The 21,233-nt window shown below is 35.0% G+C and overlaps 1 protein-coding gene across 3 annotated transcripts in view; it reads left to right on the top strand.

The window, feature by feature from the left end:
• The window catches only part of CFAP69 (cilia and flagella associated protein 69), a 58,553-nt gene that overhangs the window by 8,131 nt on the left and 29,189 nt on the right, over positions 1-21,233 (top strand). For 2 of the 3 annotated variants that reach the window (XM_088797769.1, XM_088797771.1), the window contains exons 2-11: positions 1,486-1,545; positions 3,152-3,217; positions 5,426-5,535; positions 8,020-8,096; positions 10,766-10,864; positions 13,874-14,023; positions 14,134-14,311; positions 15,986-16,109; positions 19,444-19,492; positions 19,593-19,714. In XM_088797769.1, the coding sequence (XP_088653895.1) occupies positions 1,486-1,545; positions 3,152-3,217; positions 5,426-5,535; positions 8,020-8,096; positions 10,766-10,864; positions 13,874-14,023; positions 14,134-14,311; positions 15,986-16,109; positions 19,444-19,492; positions 19,593-19,714 (1,035 nt within the window). Of the gene's footprint in view, positions 1-1,485; positions 1,546-3,151; positions 3,218-4,287; positions 4,371-5,425; positions 5,536-8,019; positions 8,097-10,765; positions 10,865-13,873; positions 14,024-14,133; positions 14,312-15,985; positions 16,110-19,443; positions 19,493-19,592; positions 19,715-21,233 lie in introns of those variants that run through there. The other variant, XM_088797772.1, reaches the window with a different exon arrangement.

The following is a 21,233-nucleotide window of genomic DNA, read 5'->3' as shown; positions in this document are numbered from 1 at the left end:
ATGTAAAAATAGGGAAATGTATGTATCATAGATTTAAAGATCAGAAAATACAATGATGTTAACGCTAAGTGAAATGATATAAAGTATTTTATACATGTAAACAGAACCAGAAAATAAGACATAAAAATATGTAAAACCAGAAAATAATATGTAAAAATATAAATAAGTGTTTTTAGATGATAGGAATAAGAAGGATTTTTCTCCCTTTTATAGCAACATTACATCATCTTTCCAAACAGTTATTTTAAAGTAGAAGTAAGCACGAAAGCAGGCCCCAAGGAGGAAGGAAGGAAACAAAGGAGATTGGGATAGCTTAACTCATATAATAGGAGTAAGCAATTTTGATATAACATTTGAATTAAAAAGAAAATGTCGTGCAACAAAGCATGAATCCCCAAGATAAATATAGCCAGAACTGCATTTAGAATTTAAAGATTTCTGTATCACCATAAATTCTTAAACTTTGGACAATAGTACCACCTATTTCCTTCCCCACTATGCCAGGTGCAGTGTTTGGTGCTGTGGGTGCCAGAAAACAAAAGCCTTTGCCCTCAAGTGAACTTTGGGGCAGGGTGTGGTGGGGAATAAACACGCACATAAACCATTTTAGAACAATGTGATGAGAGTTGCGATGGATATGCACTTAGGGTGCTATGGAGCATGGAGGGGGGACATTTGTTCTGTCCTTTTTCATCCCTTGGGGAAATGACTCCTGAGCTATGTCTTGAAGGACTGACCTGTGGGGGTTAACCAAGGAGAGGAATAGAATTGTAACAACATAAATGGAAATAAAGGAGGGAATGAAAGGCATTTGGTGGAGATTCATTGAATGATTCAGACGAGTTATGTTCAGATTTGAGTTTTATTACTCTGACTGTAGGGTAGAAGACGACGTTGCAAGGTACAAGAGTAGAGCCAGGAGGAACAGCAGGAAATCTTCACAATTGAGTGAGAGATGAGAACTGAATGGGCTCAAAAAATACTAAAGATATAAAATCTGTAGAACTTGGAGTTTCCTGTTTGCTAATGTGGATGACTGTAAGAGTGCTGGTACCAACTGAAGAGGGGATACCTAATTCAGGAAGGCAATTTCCTACCTGTAGTTTAGAAGCTAGTCTTATGTGTATCTGCATAGGCAAATTCAGTGTAGTATATATGCATGAGATATAGAATATAAATGAGATAATTTTATTTTCCAAACCATGGAACTGCTGTTGTTATTCCAGATGCTCTCTTGGGCCTTTTGGGACTAGTGAAATTTAAAGACATTAGGATTATAAAACAATACTAGAATTCAAGAAGTTGTGTTTTTTTTTTTAACTCCAAAATTTATTTACACCTATAATGTCTCATCTGCTTTTTATTCTCCCCTATCTTTTTGTCATAATATTTTTAAAGTTACCAAGGGATAATATAAAAATAGTGTGTTTGATGTGATTTCTTGATTCTCATAATATAGAATACTAAGAGTTGTTTGTTTTATAGGGTACTTTAAAGCCCATGGACCTAAATCGTGTCATCAAACTCCTTGAAGAGACTGATAAAGTAAGCTTTGAGAGAAATTTTCTCTGCTCTATCACTTATAAACCGTGATTTCCCTGAAAGGTAACATGTATTTCCCCAAATATAAGTCTCATTTCTTTCCTGTTGTTGAAAATATTTCAAATAGTATATGTCTTATATTCAAGGACTGTTTAAATTTAGTATGAATGTATTTAACCTGGTAGGGAGGCTGGAGAAGGAGAACAGGTTAGGTTTCGTGGGGTGGACAAATCGATGGTGGAAGTAAAAAGAAGAAATCATAAGAGCAGAAAAAGACTCATCTAGCTTCTGTATTTGCTTGTTACCAAGTAGGATGTGGGGAACAAGGTAGAAAAAATGTTTCATGATGTACTACTTAAATTTTTCTGATATGGAATCAAGATACACACACACACACACACACACACACACACACACACACACTCATACATATTCAGAGGTAATTTATTTTGAGAAAAATCTTACATAGAATGTAATGGAAATAAAATTATTTTAGATACAACACTCAAAATTGAGATTTCAGGCATTGGGAAAAGGTTAACAAATGCATATGCATACCTGCTCACACACCACACTTTCCTGACACTACCCCAGAATTGACTGAATGCCTAAAAGCCAGCACACACTATGAAATTACTACAGGAGGAAGATGGCGTACTTTTAGTAAGTGGAAAATGGGCTGACCATGGTAGAGCTAATCAGAATAGAACAATGTCCTGTGATTAATAGGCACAAAAATGTAGTCATCGTTTTAACATTTTTTAGTCTCTACATTTTTACATAGAAAGAAGAAAAACCAATAAAAAGAATGACTCTATAGGAATAATTTATCTTTTACTGGCTATGTTTGTTGTGAAAGTTATTTTTTGTTGTGAATATATCTGCATTTTTTAAAAAAGAAAACCCAACTACATAGAATTCCTACTAGTTGTTAAATAAGGATGGGAAAAGAAATAAATAAGTGTGTGGGGGGAAGAAGTATAAAAAAAGCCACGGCTTCTTACAGGCAATTTAAGATTAAAAGGACAGACATGATTCAGTCATGAAAACACATCACTGTAGAGTTTTATTTTGTTTTAATTGGCTGAAGATGTTGGCTTATGCCAGTACTCTGGGCGTATTTTAAAGGTTAAAATACAGTTTCTGGAGTCAGATTGCCAAATGTGACTCATGATACCATCACTTATTATCTGTGATTTTAGACAGATTAGTGTTTCAGCTTGAGTTTCCTATTCTGGAAAAGAGGAATAATAATAGTACGTTCCTAATATGGCTGTTTTGAAGATTGATAGGTGTGTATAGTGCCTAAATGGTGCATGGCATAGAAAAATACTCAACATACTTTGGGTATTCTTAATATTATTTCTGGAAACAAATACTGCTCTTATATTAACCTAGTTTTAATTCTCAATTTCTTAATCAAAATTAAATGGTAGCTTATTCTTACCTTCACTGTTTCAGGAAACATTTTATAATCCTTATACTATAACACAGTAATTTAAGAATTTCTTAATAATTTTGATGTGTCTACTTTCTTTTTATAGTAGAAATTTTGAAATCTCAACAGTTTTAATAGCACAAAAGAACTAAAATAGATCATTTGTTTTAGGGTGACTTAGAAGACAAACAACTTAAATCTGTCAAAAAACTGATGCAATATTATCAGAATGGACTTGTATCCTTTATATATATATATGTATGTTTGTTTCATTCATCCTGAAATGGGAGGTTTTTATTAGAAAATGTATTAGTTTCCTATTGCTGTTGTAACAAATTACCGCAAACTTAGTGCCTTAAAACAACATAATTTTTTTGTCTTATAGTTCTGGAGATCAGAAGTTCAAAAAAAGTCTCACTGAGTTACTAAAGTCAAGGTGTTAGCAGGGAAAATCCATTTCTTTGCTTCTCCCAGCTTCTAGAGGCCACCTGTATTCTTTAGGCTCAGGGCGCCTTCCTTTGAAGTAGCATCACTCTCACCTCTGCACCTCTCATCACCTCTCCTGCTCTCTTTCCCTTATAAGGACCCTATGATTACATTGGGTCCTAACTGGATAATCTAGGATGACTTTCCCATCTCGGTTTTTAACTTAACCACTGTAATGTCCCTTTGCCATGTAAGGAAACATATTCACAAGTTCTGGACATAGGATGTGGACATCTTTGGGCAGACCATTATTCTGTCTACCACAGAAAATAACATTTTGTGTTTTTTATAAAATTGTATTTTTTAGTTTATCAGAAAATATAAAATGGAAGAGAACAGTATAATGTAGTTAACTCTGTGCAGATAATGTCAGTTTCTATAGATTCAGAGAGACAGTAGTTGTAGTTGGGAGGGCCGCGTCAAAGTCTTGTTTCAGTCAATTTACATGAGTATTTGCACTGTTGGTAAATTTCTTAACTTCTCCGCCCTTATGAAAACAGGGATAATAGCACCTCATGCAGTAGTTAGCAAAACTAGATGAGATCACATACGTGCAAGTGCTTGATAATCTGCAAAACATTACAGAAATATAAGCTACTACCCCCCAGTGAATACTCTTATGTCACGCCAATCAGAATATATGGAAACTAGTGCGTCTCAAAACTATCTGTGCTTACTAATCAGTTTGTTGTTGGGTGCCAGTTGTTGTCATTGTTTCAGTCCTTGCATATATATGCTATTGTAAAATGCAATAAAATGGTCCCAGGAAACTCTCACTTTTTGTAGTCATCTTGCCACAGACCGGTAACATACAAGTCCGGAACCGGCAGTGGTCCATGGACCACACGTGCAGTAGGAGTGATCTAAACAATCTCTGACGGTTGTCCGGCCTGATCTAAAGAAGGTACCAGTCTCTAATATTAGCTTGTTCCAGTATTTCAAAATGTCTTAAGCCTCCCATTCAAGGAAATGTGCTTCTAATTTTACTTCTTTTCTTTCCATGGTTGAGCCTAGCTTTATATGGATTTGTTGGGTCAGTTACCCGATAGCTTGTGGATTTTAAGCACTATTTACTGGTAGCCCAGAAAGTCTACTAGCAAATGATTTATTTTCCTATCTTAACTATCATTTTTTCTCTTCTTCAGGTTAGAGAGTGGGTGGCAAATAGCTCTAATTCTGAGTGCCTTTAGTAGGCTGGTTTTAGAGGTTATAAAACTTAAAGCAAAGATAAATTAGAGAAGTATCTTGGTCACTTCTCTAGGAAGTTAACAGAAGTTTGTATTTCTAATATCTCCAATTCTCACAACTTCCATGTTCCCTTAGCTGTAAAACAAAATTATGAGATTTGTTTATGTCCCAATTGGGTTTTTTGAATAGATGAAATAAAAGGTGCTTTTACTGGAAGATCTAGAGATGGTACATTTTGCTTTCATACTAGTTTTAAATGAAATAAAAGCTCAACCTATTTAAACCTTAAAAACAAGAAAATGAATCTGAGTAATATTAATAAAGTAATGCAGAAAAGTAAGATAGGTTTACATTAACTGCTCATTCCGAACCAGTTAATGTTTCATGTGGGTGGGTGGGGATGAAGGATATAATTGAGCCATTAAGTTAATTTTTTTCAATGTGTTATTACTCATAGCCAATAGTAAGTGATTGATCAACTGAATCTGTGGTGTAGTAGTTGGTAGTCAAATTCTAAAGACGAGGAGAAGTTAAGAGAGGAGAAAAAAATATTTTAAATAAGAGTTTACTGAGACAAAAGTGAGTAATATTCCTTAAAAAAATATGGTCCTAAATTTTCCTCTTTAGACTTCAAAATTATTATAATTAAAATAGTGTCAACCCCATTTAACAAAATAGGAATTCTATAGACTTTCTTGGCAGATGTGCTATAAAGAATATGTTAATAAAAACATTAATTTTACTTTTCTTTCTTAACTGAAAATATTAAAGCCCCTAAGGGATTTAGCACAGATATTTAAAATTCTGAATCTGTGTGCAGGAAAAATTGAGCACCAGCCCCATTTTATAGAATCTGTACATAATATCCTAAAAGTATGTAGGTAAGTTGTTTTTCTTTAACTTTATTTTACATTGGCGTGCAGTATTTTTAATGTTTTATTTTGTATTGCAAAGATATTATGCATTATGGTGTAGCAAAATGGTACAGCACTCAACAAAACACTTGATCACTTGATTCTAGCAGTTGGTGTTGTGAAGGTCATAAATTTTGTAGTCTGGGATTGTAGCCACGAGAGATTAAACTGTAAGTACATTAAAATATGTTCTCATAATAAGTTGCTCTCACGTGAACAATGAATGTGAAATGAAACCAAGCAATTGTCATATTTTTAGAGACTCCTTGATGTAGCCTTATTACTTTCAGGCTAGTTTCTCTATCTTTAGAAAATTTAACTTAAAGATACATTAGAGTCTGTGTCATGTTTTATTTCATTTTCCAAATATGAATGTGAATTAAGAATGTCAAATTATTTTTTATGTATATGTTTTAATGTTAATTAGAGGTCAGAATTTAAAAAGTAATATGTCCCACCCTCTGTACTATTGTTTCTCCAACCATTTTGGGGAACTAGGAATACCTTTTGCTTCCTTGCTGCCACATAGTGGCTAATCAAGATATATATTAATAATCTGTTTTTAGTTTTCAATATAATATAGTAGAAGAAATTCCTTAAAGCAGGAATAAGCTTTTCTGACAATTTAATCTTCTAAACCTTTCTACCAAGTTAGCTTTTTAATTAGTGTTTTTCTTTTAATATGCAAATATTAGCAAGACTGTAGGTTTTAACTCTGACATTTAGATTTAGCAGCAATAATATTTAAAATTTTGTAACTACTTTAATTTTTTTTGACATCTGAACAAAACAGTCAAAGATAATTTATTGAATGCCTTTACCATGCCTTACTGTTTAATAATGACCATGAATAATAAAGAAATTATTGTTCAGGTGCTTTCAAGGAAATTTAATGTACTAATTGGAAGTTGTTATTATTAATACTGATGTGAGATTATGCATGTTAAAGCATTTTCAAATTTGAGGCTGTGCAAGTCGTAGGACCCCAGGTTCATAAGCATTGCTATGAACATCAATGCTCCCACAGAGCTCCACCAAAAACTGGTTCTCTCTGAAAGCTGTGACTAAATGTGTCACTGCAGAATATGACAGATCTTTTCAATACTCTTCACTTTCCCTTGTATTTCATAATTATTTATATTATTATATTTCTTTTTTTTCTACTCTCTTAATTTCTGCTTTTGTCTTGCATTTCTCCAGACCTCACCCTCACTTGATTCTCTTTTCAAGACATTTTTGGGAGATAAAAGCATTGAAAATTAAAAAATAAAATAAAGCCTTTCTTTTTTGGCCTCTGACTAGTATGCTTTTCTCACTGCATCAGAAATAAAATGCTTTTTTTTTTTTTTTTTTCCATAACCTTTTTTGGTAGAAAATTCTTCTGATGCTTTATCTTTTAGGTTGTTTGGTAGAAAACAAAATGTTTGAGGACAAATAGAACTAGTTTTAGAGTTCTTCAGATTAGAGGTTTAACAATGCGCTGAATAACAAGTGATAAGTTATTTGATTCAAATGATAAATCCTAACACTAGAAACAAACCTCTGTGGCATTTATAAAATTGCCCTTTTCATAGCTGGCCTATCCACAAGTGAGATAGTTCCAAATGCCATTTTTCAACCACTTGGTTAATTTTTCTTGAAAAACATTAATTGAAAGTCCTATAATAGGATATACTATACTTTTAAATAAATAATGCAAGAGGTTCAAATTTTGAACTCAAGAAATACCAAAATAGTTTATGTTTTGTATTTAAGAAATAACTTTTATGTCTCCTTTGACATTTAAACTAATGACCTAGGTTCGAGTGCCGTGTCTTTTATGATTTATAAATAAAGTATTTTCAAATCACTTTGGTTATAGTGGCTGTGAAATGCAATTATAATACAATTAATGTTTGTTAACTTGGATTCCTTAGTGTCTCAAAAAGTATATCTGTTATTTTTGTGGACAGTAACTGATCCAGTTAATAAGGAAATGTCACTGACCTTTAAGAACAAATAGACCATTGATCTATTAACTAGAGTTTCAAAAACTTCAGATAAAGGCCTTGAACAGCTTTTAAATTATGGTAAGCCTAGATCTGTGATTTGTATCAGACTATCTAATGTTGTCCTAATTTTGGTAAAAGTATAGCTATAATCCTTTATTATTTTGCCCTCAGAGAGAAAGAGAATCAATTTTTAAGTTTTTTATTTATGTTGTATTCCAAGATGGCCTTCTTAACCCTTGCCTTTTATGTCCGTCTCTCTTTGTTTTTATTCACTTTATTTTCTTTTTGGTCAGTTAGAGACACAAATTTTTTTTTGCTAGTTACCAATTCCTAGGACTAAAGTATAGCATATTATTCTCATTTTATTCGTTAGAAAGGATATTTTCCCCTACTTTGCAAATGATGCTTCAATTAAGGACTTCATTAAACATAACTCATACATTCTTCATCCTTATTGAAGCTTGCCGTTTTTGAAAAAAAAGGTATCGGATGAAATAACATATGCTGAAGATACTGCTAACTCAATCGCACTTCTGGGTAAGTTACGATTTCCTTAAGATAGAGGGGTGTAACAGGTGCTACCGACAAGAAAGAAATCTCTCTTTCACTAAGTTTCACTAGGAGTTCTCCTCCAAATCTAGGCTCTTTTCTTGTTTTCTGGCTGGGAATTAATCATAGTGTGCTTGGTGATAATTTTTGTATTGTTTTCCACTCGGGTGTTTCGTGATACCAACAAGATTCTGTGTTTCTTAAGTATAAGGACTGGTAGATACTTTTGTATGCGTATTTGTCTTGATGTTACTCAGTTTGTATTATTTAGACGTATTTGTCCCTTTCCGTAACCACAAAATGTTTTCAACTTTGAACTCTAATAATTGCCAGAATCATTGAGAGCGAAGTGTTCAATAAATACATCTAACATTTTAAATAAACTCATAAAATGGCAGAACATTAAGAACTTTAGCATAATATACAGAAAGATGAAGGTGCCTATGTTTTGTATTCAAAAATATGAGGAAATATAAAACAGCAGGTGTTTGTATTTCAGTTATTGCTTAATTTTCTACAGAAAGAAAATAATAATTTCCTAGGGAATGAGATCAGACACTAGTGCCTTGAATCTGCCCTTGAGGCATGACAGCATGTTCCCAAAACAAAGCCTACATTAAATTTCTACTTATTAATTTGGTTTTTCATTCATATAAGAGAAATAAAAGATGCACAATTGGCCTGACAAATGAAAAATAAGTATTGACGGAATACTTATGTTCCCAGCATTATATACCATACTGAAAGATGTTAGAGACTCACCTGGAATAAGTAAAAAACACTCTTCGTTTTTAACATAGACACTAACCCTTTTATATCTAAATAAGTTTCTCAAGAGTCCTCAACTGTAGATTCTTTGGGGAAAATTTGTGGCCTAGAGTAGGTAAAGGTGTCGAGGAAATTAGAATAAATATGGGGAGTTAGGCAAGGTGACCTTAAGAAGCAGGCAGGCTAAAATAAAGTATTTTCAAAATATTTCAAAAACAAATGGGACATTGAATTCTGTGAATCTCTGTCATCAGTGGAAATTTACAAAGGGAAGCCAACCCAAAAGAGGACGTGGCAGTATTGACAGATTAAAAGCGTAGGTTTGGTTAGTAACATTCTCAAAATTCCTCTGTTGCTCCTGTTATTTTAAAACGTTGCCTCCGAGAGTGTTGGCAGACATTTGTATGATACATACACAGCCCGCTTCTTTCTGTGTCAGTCTGCTGTTTGCTAAATGACTGCCTGCCTACAGAACATGTTACTGTCTCACTTGAGGTCGGTGTGAACACTCAGTTTAAAATGAAATCCCTTCACTGATTACTGACTGCAAATACTGCTGCTCTGTCCCTAATTTTTTCATTGCTGGAAACATGAGCTTAAACTAAAATAACAATAGGTAGTACAAAGTGTTGAACAAAGACTATTTATTCTTTATTAATAACTTCCAATTTCTACTAAGTACTAATAAATTATATTACTTATTTTTCTAAATGATAGATATTTCTGACTCCAGAGCAGGATTCCAGAAATGTGTGAGTAAAGTTGGCACTCTACCCTGAGATTATAAAACAGGAGACTGAGAACTAAAAGGCTGGAGAAGCAGATGAGAAACCTTAGGACTGCCTATAAACTTTAATGTTTGGTTAGTCTTGTTGGAAAAGTTTAGTTGTTATTGTTCCCTAAATTTTTTCAAAACATGATTTTTCAACTTCAGAGGAATGCCCCCAAAAATTAAAATTGAGAAAATAACCTTGAACCTGCCCTTTTGTGTAGTGGTGTCTTTTGCAGATAGATTGTTCTCAAATAAGGATGTGGCTTTCCTATGTGCTCCCTCCTCTGTCCACCTGCGTCCGCGTTCACTGATCACTCCCAGAGATGAATATTGTATAAGACATAATGCAAAACTCAAGTCTTCAGGGAACACCTGAGTCCTCCCTTTTCCCTCTGAGAGCTGAGTCAATCCTAAAGGTAACACTACTGACTCTACTTGTCCTCGGTCTCCCAGAGGGAATGGATTAGTTCTAGAATTTCACAGATCATTTGCAGATTCCTTTGAGGATATACTTGTAGGACTTCACCAGAGCAAAAGCAATCCAGTTGGAAATATCTCCTGAAGCCAGTTCAGAAGTCATTGAGAAATGACTGAAAAGGAACCCACTCTATCCATGGTCATCCCCACCCAAAGAACTTGAACCTAAAAATATTACCTGTAGGACAAAAACTGCCAAGAAATGCACTGTTTTCCAGTTCATCAGCAAATTGAAGAGCAGAGCTCACTTGGACCTTCTCCAAGCAAAGGATGCTTTATTACAGGCAACAAATTACATTCTCTGGTTAGGGAGGAAAATGCTGCTCACTCGCATCTTGCCAAAATAGTAATAATAACTTATTATTTGCCAGACACTGTTCTCTGTCCTTTTCTCATAGTAACTCATTTAATCCTCACAACAATCTTCAATGCAGTAACTTGTTATACTTGTTTTATAGACCAGGTAACTAAGACACAAGTTTATGCAGATAGTAAGTGACAGAGCCAGGATTTAATATTAGACAGTCTGGTTCTAGCATTTATGCTTTTAATCACTATTGTTTTCTATCACTTTATGCTTAAATTTGCAAATAAATTTCTGACAGTGTTATTAAATAGTATTCCTTTGTCTTTCTGGCAGGTGACTTAATGAAAGTACCAAGTTCTGAACTGAGGATACAAATTTGTAAGTGTATTGTTGACTTTTATCATGCAGAACCACCAAAGAAGCATATTGCAGGTGAAGATTTTAATGGTCTTTCAGTAATAACTTAAGTCTTTATAAAACAGACTATTCTGTCTTATTTATCTTTGAACTTGGGAAGACAGAGTGGGATCGTAAATGTAACATAACAAAAGCAGGTTGTTTGATGATTTTGTTTTGTAGTTTCAAGCTCTTTGGTCATTTTTAGACAAAAAATTTTACATATTTTAATTTTAGATTTGTATGAATTTTTATTCTCATGCTAAATATTTATGATTTAATTTTAAAGTCATACCCAAGTTAGTTTAATTATAATTATTATCATTAGTTAATGTTATTTCATAATGTTGATAATATTATTTATTATTTTCTAACATTTTATAATTATTTATAATATCTGTCCCACCCAATTAAATGTTACATTCCTAATAATAACATTCTCTATCATGTTTGGGAAATCAGTTCTGCATGTTACAGCTAAAGCATCTTAATATATAATGATAAAAATGAATCACACTGAAATGGGTGACAATCAAGGCAGAGGGCACTTGTACTGTGAAAGATATAAAGTCATTTAGGACATACTTCCTACCGTCATAGTTTCTATAATTTATAATCTAAGAAGAGAGTGATAATATAAATAATATTTTTAAGTTATATGTTCCTTAACATAGATGGTAATAAGACTCTGTGGTAGAAAAGAAAGATTACTTATGCATTAGGGAAAAATAGGAAGGCATCCAAAGTAAAGAAAATAAGTGAGACTATTAAATGTCAAACTTAAACTATGGATGAGTTATACAGGTGGAAGTGTTGGTAGACAGGAGACGTTAGATACTAAAAGCAGAGGCTGGTGATGCAGGTTTGGAATTCCTCCAAACAGATGAAAATTGAGGCCATCAGAATGGTTGAGTTTACCAGAAAAGCAAGGGACCAAGAGGGACATAGAAAGTGCCCATATTGAGGTTTGGGAAAAAATGATCCAAAGAAATTGGCAGTGAAGAGCGAGTCTAAGAGGAGAAAGAAAACCTAAAGATTGCTATGTCTTGTGTGCCATGAATGAAATGTTTGATGAAGGAAGACATGGTCTCAACAGCAAATACTGCAGAGGCCTCTGTAATTGCAGAATGTGGTATCTGGAAAGTTGTGGTTAACTTTTGGCAGATTATTGCCATAAAATGGTGAGGGCAGATGCAGGATTGAAGAATGAGAGGATTGTGGGAGTGGAGGCAGTGGGAACGAGGGACTAGAGGCAGTCAATGCAGACTTGTATTTTAAAATCAGGTAGTGAAGAAAAAGAAGAAAGATGGAGAACAGTTCAACTGGTAGCAAGATCAAAGAAAGATATTTAGGTTTTGTTGTTTTTAATTTGTTTTTAGGATAGGGAAAAAATAATGTGTGTAAGTAGAGGAACAAGAAGCTAGTAAGTGGGAAATGGGAAGGTGAAATTCCCAAAGAATGCATGAGAAGATGGAATTAAGAGTGCAAGCTTAGGGTTAACCTTGGTAAGATACAGGCACCCTTCTTTAAGACAGAAAAAGAGACAAATGATGTATGAGATATGACAGAGGAGTGAAGGGGCGGAGAAGTGAGCTTGACCTTAATTTTATCAGTCTCTCACTAACTATCATACAGTTGGTTTCAAGTGATGGGCATGGTTGGACATCTGGGAACTCAACTGAAAAGTCCTCAGTAGAGCAATTGTAAGAGACGTAGCCCTGGAGATAGGAATCAAGTCCATAAGCCTTAATATTACTCTCTCCTTCCACAGAAATGTAAACTCAACAGGAAAAGATACAGTAAATTTAAGTAGGCATTTTGGGCCATCCCTATGATAGACTATTATGCAAACAAAATCATGTTTTGGGGAAATGTTTTACAGAATGGGAAAAAGCTTACAATAAAATGTTTAGTGACTCCTGTAGAGTGTAAAACTCTGCATGTATGTAGTGTCTTGTTAAAGTTCTACGCATACATTAAAATATCAGCAAGAAATACACCAAAATGTTAATATTGTTATGTCTGGATAGCGAAATTACAGGCAATTTTCATTTTCCTCTTTATACTTCTTAAAAGTCTAAAGTGAGGAGCTGGAGCATACCATAGAGAACCCATCACAGGAAGGGATAGGGCCTTGTCCAGGGCCAGAGCTCAGATTCAGAAAGATAAGACAAACTGACAGACATCCCAGAACTATGACAATGTTAAATAATCTAGTTAGTCTCAAAAGTCAAGAAGTCAGGGAGTCATGTAATAGGTGAGATCACTGAAAGAAAATGGCTACATCTTAGGTGAACAAGTACCCTCTGATGTTCACTTAATCTCTCTTGTTAAATGTCGTTGGATAGGTGCCTTTCAACCGTATCAAAAGGAGAGGTAGTGTTTCTCATAAAAGCTAAGACAGAAGCATATTCTTATAAGACATGTCACCAAGAATCAAACGTCCCTAAAATGCCATGACATTCACAAGCATTTGTCAGAACAGCACTACGTTTTTACCTCTTTCCTTCATTGCCAACGTCACATTCCCTTGGAAGCACTGAAGTAACGTGTAGACTTGAATAGTGAAAACATTCAGTATTTGTAATTGTGCCATTTTCCTTTATGGAAAGGCATAGCGACTGACAAATAAGAAATATTGTTCCTTTTTAGGATTTAAGATGTGCCCCCAAATTTGTGGACCTATTTCAAAGGCTACAGCAGGGATCCACAAACCCCTGGCCAAAATTGGCCCTCTGTCAATAAAGTTGTATTGGAACACAGCCATGCCCATTTATTTTTATATTGTTTACACCTGCTTTCATGCTATGGTCACAGAGTTGAGTATGTGAAATGGAAACCTTACCACCTGCCGGACCTAAAATACTACCTGGCCTTTTATAGAAAAAGTTTGCCGATCCCTGTGCGAAACCATTTTAAAATGTCATACACTGGTAAAAAGTTTTGTTGCTGTTGTTTAATAATAAATTACTCATTCCTTTGTTGTAATGTAGGTGACTTACTGTGTGAGATAACTATACATATGTGTCAACTAATTGTTGTTAGGTTACCAGCCGGCCAGCTCATCCTATAAGATTCAAATGGCTGAAGTCGGAGGATTGGCAACCAGTATGGTCCAGTCGCTGGCCTGGCTTGAAAATCAACTTGTTGAGAAACTCTGGGTACTTAAAGCTCTACAACATCTCTCCACTTCTGGTTAGTATATTCTTAACTTTGAATACTTTATTCTCAGCTACTTTTGTTTCTATCTAATGATGATGTCAAGACTGGGCAACATAACAAATAATTTTTCAATTTATTTGCAGACGTGAACTGTACTTTGATGATGAAAGCACAAGCCGCCAGTGGGCTCTGTGCTCACCTCACTGATCCAGATCCCTCTGGACAACTTCTGTTTCGTTCATCAGAAATACTTTGGAACCTATTGGAAAAATCTTCCAAACAAGAAATCATACAACAGCTTAGTAGCTTGGAATGTTTGCTGTAAGTATATGTGGTTAGATAGGAATATTTTTTAACCTTGAGGTGATGGTCAGTGACATAACTAACATGTTTGTTTGAATTTGTGTGCAGTTAGGCTTTTGATTCATATAGTGGCTCAGTTTCAGGACATCTTTTTGGTGCCATGGTATAAATGCATCTGCGAAACAACAAGCCGTTTTTTCATAGGTGGAAGGCTTTTAAAGTAGCTTGTTAACAAGACTAAAGTATGTTTTTGAATATGTGTAAAGTAAAATTAGACATTTCAAAGTCTATTTCCTTTGTTCCTTCAGTAAATCAATTTTTTGAATACTTATTGTCTTCTAGGTACTGCAACAAGCATTAGAAATAATATGAGTCAGGCTTTAGTTACTTTTTCATTTACTCATCAAGGAATTCTTATCTGCTCAAGTTCAGTCCTCGACCATAGAAAGACAATTGAAAACAATACAGACATGATCTTTGCTCTCGTGAAATTTGCATTACGGTAGGAGAGGTGGACAAGTAAGTAGGCAACAAAAAGGGAGCGTACTAAAGGTCACAAAAGAGACTATCGCAAGGTGTTACATGTTTTCCAGAAGAAGGTGAATCAGTACGTTTTTGCTTGAAAGTGACTGAACACCTAACGCAACTGATATAAGCCGTAGAGGAAATTTATGGGCTAATGTAACTACCAAGTTATGAATAAAACTGGTTTCATGTATTCAAGGCTCAGCAAATATCAGGACTGGGCCCTTTTCATCCTTCCTTACTGTCTTCCACTGTGTTGGTTTTCTTCACAAGGTCCACATGGTGAGACCTAGGAAGTCTGAGTTCACAACCTCACAAGCCCAAATCAAGCAGAGAAAACTTGCTCTTCTGAAAGTGCAAAGAAAATTCTTTCCATCGAGTCCCCGTTGGCCCTGGGCATTCTGGTGTTGGCCATACTCCCATTCCAGAGTGAATTACTTGTGACAGAGAGAAGGACGGCTCTGGCGAAAAGGAAGCAAAGGCAGTTCACAAGACCAAAAGTGGGGAAAGAGTGAAGCCTGCATAAAACTAAGGGTGCTGTTATCACAAGGACAAGTGGGTCCTAGGAAGTACAGCGGCATTGTGCAGGGAAGCTGACCCAGACTTGGAGAGTTAATAAATGCTTCCTGATGAACCCTAACCTGGCACCTGAATGATAAGTAGGAACTGGCAACACAGAAGAGTTTTGCATGTGGACAGCATCCTGGACGGGGGAACAGAAGTGAAAACAGAATTCAGCAAAATCAAAAAACTGAAAGCATTTCGCTGTGGTGAGAGCAGAGAGTACAGGGTAGAATAGTGCGAGATGAAGCTGAGGATGTTAGCAGGAACTGTAAGTACCATGGAAGGCCTGATAAGCCTTGGTAACACAGTAGGACTTTATCCTAAGAACAACAAAAAGCCTTTGAGTAGTTTCAGAAAGGAAAATGATGTGATCGAGTCTTTATTTTAGAGCATTTTGACCATCATGCATGGATTGGGTTGATGGCTTCTTACTACCTGGATAGTCCACTACAGTGAGTTAGAGGCAGATTTGGAAATACAGGAAAGATGAGAAATACTTTGAAATGACTAGTATAATATAAAACGGAAAATTTTGTTGACAGATACCTAAGTGGTCGTCCTATAAAAAAATTGTGGTTCTAAAAATACGGTTTTCCTTTCTAGGGCTTTGAAGGAAGTATTTAAAAATCTGTTTATGAGAGGCTTTAGTCATTATGATCGTCAGCTTAGAAATGATATATTAGTGATCACTACAATTATAGCTCAAAATCCTGAAGCACCAATGATTGTAAGTATGAGTAAATGGTATTAATTTTAATTGAGTACGAGTGAGGGGAGGGAGAACTAGACTGTGTTGTAATATGTACTTGGTTGTAACGTTCAGTTAAGTTGTAATGTCATGATGGTCAACCGGTGTCCTCACTCTGCCAATTCTTCTTTCCATCATCTTTGGAAACTTGAGGCCCTTCCTCATATTTTATAATTTACCCACATATTTACCATTTATGATGCATTTCTTTCCTTCCTGATGATATGAGTTTCTATCTGATGATCATTTCTGTTTCACCTGACTGCTTCCTGTACCATTTCTTGTGGTGCAGATAGGCTGGCTGCTGGCAACAGATTCTCCTCCTTTCTTTTATCTGAAAAGATCTTTAGTTCATTTTAATTCTTAGAAACCTGTGTTCACAGAATATAGAATTCTAGGTTGCAATTTTTCTCTTTTAGCACTTTAAAGATATTGCTCCACTGTCCTTTGGCCTCCATTGTTTCTGATAAGAAGTATTTGTTGTTTCAAATTGTTCTTCTCCCGTGTAAAATGTCTCATTTTGTTTTCTGATGGTTTTCAAAGATTTTTCACTCTGTCTTTGGTTTTTAGCAGTTTTACTATGATGTTCCAAGATGTGATTTTCTTTGTATTTATCCTGCTTGAAGTTCCTAGAACTTCCTGAATATGTCAATTTAGGTCTTTTACTAAATTTGGAGAATTTTTAGTCACATTCTTCAAGTATATTTTTTCAGCCCGATTCTCTCCTTTTGGAACTCTGATTACATGTATGTTCAACTTTTTGATATTGTTTCACAAGTTTGTGAGGCTCTATTCACTTTTTTCAATCTTTTTTCTCTCTGTTCTTCAGATTGGATAATTTGTGTTGGTCTATATATTTAAATTCACTGACTTTTCTCCTGTCATCTTCATTTGCTGTTAATCCCGTCTAATACATTTTTATTTCAGATGTTATATTTTTCAGTTTTAGAATTTCCTTTTGGTTCCTTTTTATAGTTTCTATTTTTCTGCTGAGAGTCCCTGTCTTTCCATTCCTTATGAGCATCTTGATGGTGAATTCTGGTGTATTCCTCTGAAAAGTATTTATTTTTTTCATATTAATAGGTATGTAGTTTGGCTAGCCTCATCCCGATGGTGGATGGCAGCTCAAATCTCAGTTCGATTCTTTTAGCCTTACATGGGATGCTTGAGTATTCCCTGCCCTACTGTGGTTCAGGCATCAGCCAGAGACTTGGGAAGTTTATACACAGAAATTGAGGTTCCCTTTCTCTGGCCCCCCTCCTTTATGGGATTTCTCCCTTCACTTTCCAGTAGCGGTGGTTGCCCCATGATTGCCTCTGTCCTCTGGTTCCTCAAGCCAGGTTTACCCTGAGTTTTAGCATCCCCATGAGGTGCAGGCTAGAGCCTGGCCTCATTCTAAAAGCCATTTTAAGAAAAAGGAAAACTCATGTGGTGCCATTTCCCTCCTCAAAGCCCTGACTCCCCTCCAGTACCTGCTTGGTTTTGGTCGCAGACAGGTGTTTTTATATTTTGTTCAGAATTTTTCATTGTTACCTGCAGGAAGATTTCTATAATAATAGGAGCACTGAGCCATATCAGAAGCTTAGCTACCCCATATTTTATAATGTAAAAATCATTGAATGATTGACATCCCAAAGTAGGGATCTTTGGCAATAATATTCACATGTCAGCCACATACTTTCTAAGTTGCACTTAAAGGAAATTTGGCAGTGAAGGCCACAGCCCCACGTTAATGGACGTCGAGTGATCCCAACATAAGAGAACACTCACAGGATGCATACGAGGTCTGACAATTAAGTTTGCGAACTTGTTGCAACGATGTTGCTAACCTTTTTTGATATCAGAGGGATTATTCATTATGAATTTGTACCAATTGTACAAACAGTTAACCAAGTTCACTATTTGGAAGTGAAAAAGTTAGACGAAAATGACCTGAACTTTTCACCAACAATTCATGGCTCTTGCATCATGACAATGCACCAGCTCACACGGCACTGTCTGTGAGGGAGTTTTTAACCAGTAAACAAATCACTGTGTTGGAACACCCTCCCTACTCACTTGATCTGGGCCCCAGTGACTTTTTTCTCTAACCGAAGATAAAGGAAATATTGAAAGGCAGACATTTTGATGACATTCAGGACATCAAGGGTAATATGATGACAGCTCTGATAGCCATTACAGAAAGAGTTCCAAAATTGCTTTGAAGGGTGGACTAGGCAATGGCATCGGTGCATTCCTTCCCAAGGGGAGTACTTTGAAGTGACCGTAGTGACATTCAGCAGAGAGGTACCATGTTTTCCCGAAAAGAAGACCTAACCAGAAAATAAGCCCTAGCATGATTTTTCAGGATGACATCCCCTGAACATAAACCCTAATGCATCTTTTGGAGCAAAAATTAATATAAGACCCAGTCTTATTTTGGGGGAAACATGGTATGTAGTGCTTTTTCTAGGATGAGTTCTCGAACTTAATTGTCATTCCTCACCCTGTGCAAATGGGGAAACAATCCTAATAGCTTCCTTGTCAAGGTTGCAATGTGTAGGTGGACCTGTATGTTTCTCTGGAAGCCCTGGTAGGTCAGTAAGTTCTCATTGGCATCCTTGCAAACATTCAAGTGAATGCCATGAATGTGTCAAAGAAATAACATCCTTACTTAAAAAAAAACAAAAACAAAACAAAACCGTATTGATCCTAAAGTAGAAGGTATGTAAAGCTGCAAACTCAAAAGCCCAGAGTTTGCCCCTATCAGCTCTCCCTAATGTATAAAGTCCAATTAGGACATCTCTGTCAGGAATGAGTTCTGTCATACTGAAATGTTTGCAGTTCTGGCCATTCTTCAGGGCTTTTCATATTTAGTAGGAACTGTTTCATCATTGCTTGACCAAACCATTGACATCCTGAGAGTGGTTGGGGTTGGGGTGGGGAGCGTGGTTGTTTAAGAAGAATAGGTGTTGAAAATAACTATTTTCTTCCCTTATTTGTTGTTTGAAGGTGTAAATAATGAGTTACATACGTAACTTGTACTCAATACATTTTGCATTCTTAACCAAATTTTAAACAGCATCTTATTCTTGAATAATGTAAACTATTTCTTAGAACCTACACAAATAATTTTAATGTTTAATAAATTAAAAATTGATCTGGCTATATGCTTTTATTTTCTTGCTTTCATCCCTTCCTATTATTAGTGCTTTGTTAATCAAATGAATGACAAGAGAAATCTGATAGTCATATGTTAGGTAAATATGGGCATCTGTAACTTAATTTCCATTAATTAATTTATCCTTCTGTTTGTTTTGTGTGTGTATATTAGGAATGTGGCTTTACCAGGGATTTGATACTATTTGCAACCTTTAATGAAGGTAAAATCATAAAATTTTCAATCTATAATTATCTCAATAAATCTTAATACATCATATTAGCTTTTATTTTACTCTTTCTTTTTTTTTTGTCCCCTTACAGTAAAAAGTCAAAATCCTTTGGTAAAAGGTCTTAAGCTTTCTAATTCCTATGAAGATTTTGAGTTGAAGAAGTTGCTATTCAATATAATTGTGATCTTATGTAAAGATTTACCTACTGTACAGGTAAAGAGTAATCAAAACAAAAATTAAAATCAATTCACTTTGTAGTATAACATTTTAAAAGTCATGACTGTAAATGATTTACCAGAGAAAGTAACAAACTCTCGTTGGCCAGAATTTTACTGTTTTCAAAATTTCCTTTGCTTATCTGTAAATAATGAACTTACCTAAATTTAAACCATAAACCAAAGAAAAGCAGGAGAACCCTTGAGATTTATTTACATATTTAAATCTTCTCAGTAAGAGAACATAAAATGAAAGAAGACCCATATAGGCCCATCCAGCCAAATAGTCTATCTCTGACCATAGAATCAAGTGTTGATTCTGCTGGAGGAATGAATGCTAACCTCTGTGCCGCCAATCTCAAACCCTTATGAACCTGCTTTTTCTCCATTTATCTTAATACTTAATATCCTATATAACAGCATGATGTAATTTGAAGAACTATAGACTAAAATTTCACTTCTGTCTTATCACCTACTAGCTCTGTGGCCTTGGCAAAATTACCTCAACTTTCTAAGGCGCAGTTCTTCCTAATGTAAAAGGAGAGTTCTAATACTTCTGCCCTGCTCACAGGGCTATTGTGAGATTTAGGTGCAGGCTTTGTAAACTATAAAGTGGTAGAAAAAATGTCCTACTAACAGTTTCATTAGTTATTTGCTGCATTCAGTGAAATTTCGTTTTAGTCCTAAAACACTTTCAAGCTCCAAGGGGTTACCATGAAGAAGAACTGGGAATTCATTTTATCAATATTATTAATGATAACATAAAGGTGACATAACATAGTGGTTAAGGCTTTAGTTAGGGTAGGCTGTTTAGTTTCTCTAAATCCCAGGTATCTCAACCTCAAAATGGGTCTAATACCTACTTCGTGGAATTATTATGAGAATTAAAAGAGCTCAGATTTTCTTGGTAATGCCGCCTTGAGGAATATATAATTAAAAAATGCTCAGAAAAAGAAAAATTGTCTTTACAGTTATAACTATCATTTATATCAAAAATAAATACTCTATACGACCTCAGTGTATTTTCTGGAATGCCAAATAGAAAGTATTCAATAAAATACGGTTTCTTGTTATAATAGAATATTACATAACTATTAACATGATACATATAAAGATAATAAATAACTTTTACACTATAGTTTACCAGTTTAAATTGAAACAGAATTAAATGGCACAAACACTATGGCAAGCTTCTTAAAGCTTCCACTGCAAGCAGTGGAATCAACTAATTTTTTTGTGTTAAATATATTAGTGTCTCGGTCATAGTAGTGATAATGAACATGTGTACTGTTATTTGCAGTTTATAGACTTTTTCAAAAATGTTATCCACTTACTATTTACCGTAATGCTAGAACTACTTGTCATTCTTGTTTTCTCAATCTTAAATCTTGTGTTCTTTTCATGTGGACTAGTAGAAACCCGAGAAAAATTCATAGACATTATTGTGAATAAGTCTTTATAGAATAATGCCAAATGAAAAGAAAATTGAATAGAATTTAGCACGTGGTGTGTTACTA

Source organism: Rhinolophus sinicus, chromosome 4 (genome assembly GCF_057876585.1).
Source record: "Rhinolophus sinicus isolate RSI-liver-muscle chromosome 4, RSI-T2T, whole genome shotgun sequence".
NCBI lineage: Eukaryota > Metazoa > Chordata > Mammalia > Chiroptera > Rhinolophidae > Rhinolophus > Rhinolophus sinicus.
The sequence above is the reverse complement of the archived record's forward strand: the minus strand, read 5'-3'. Positions and strand labels throughout refer to the sequence as shown.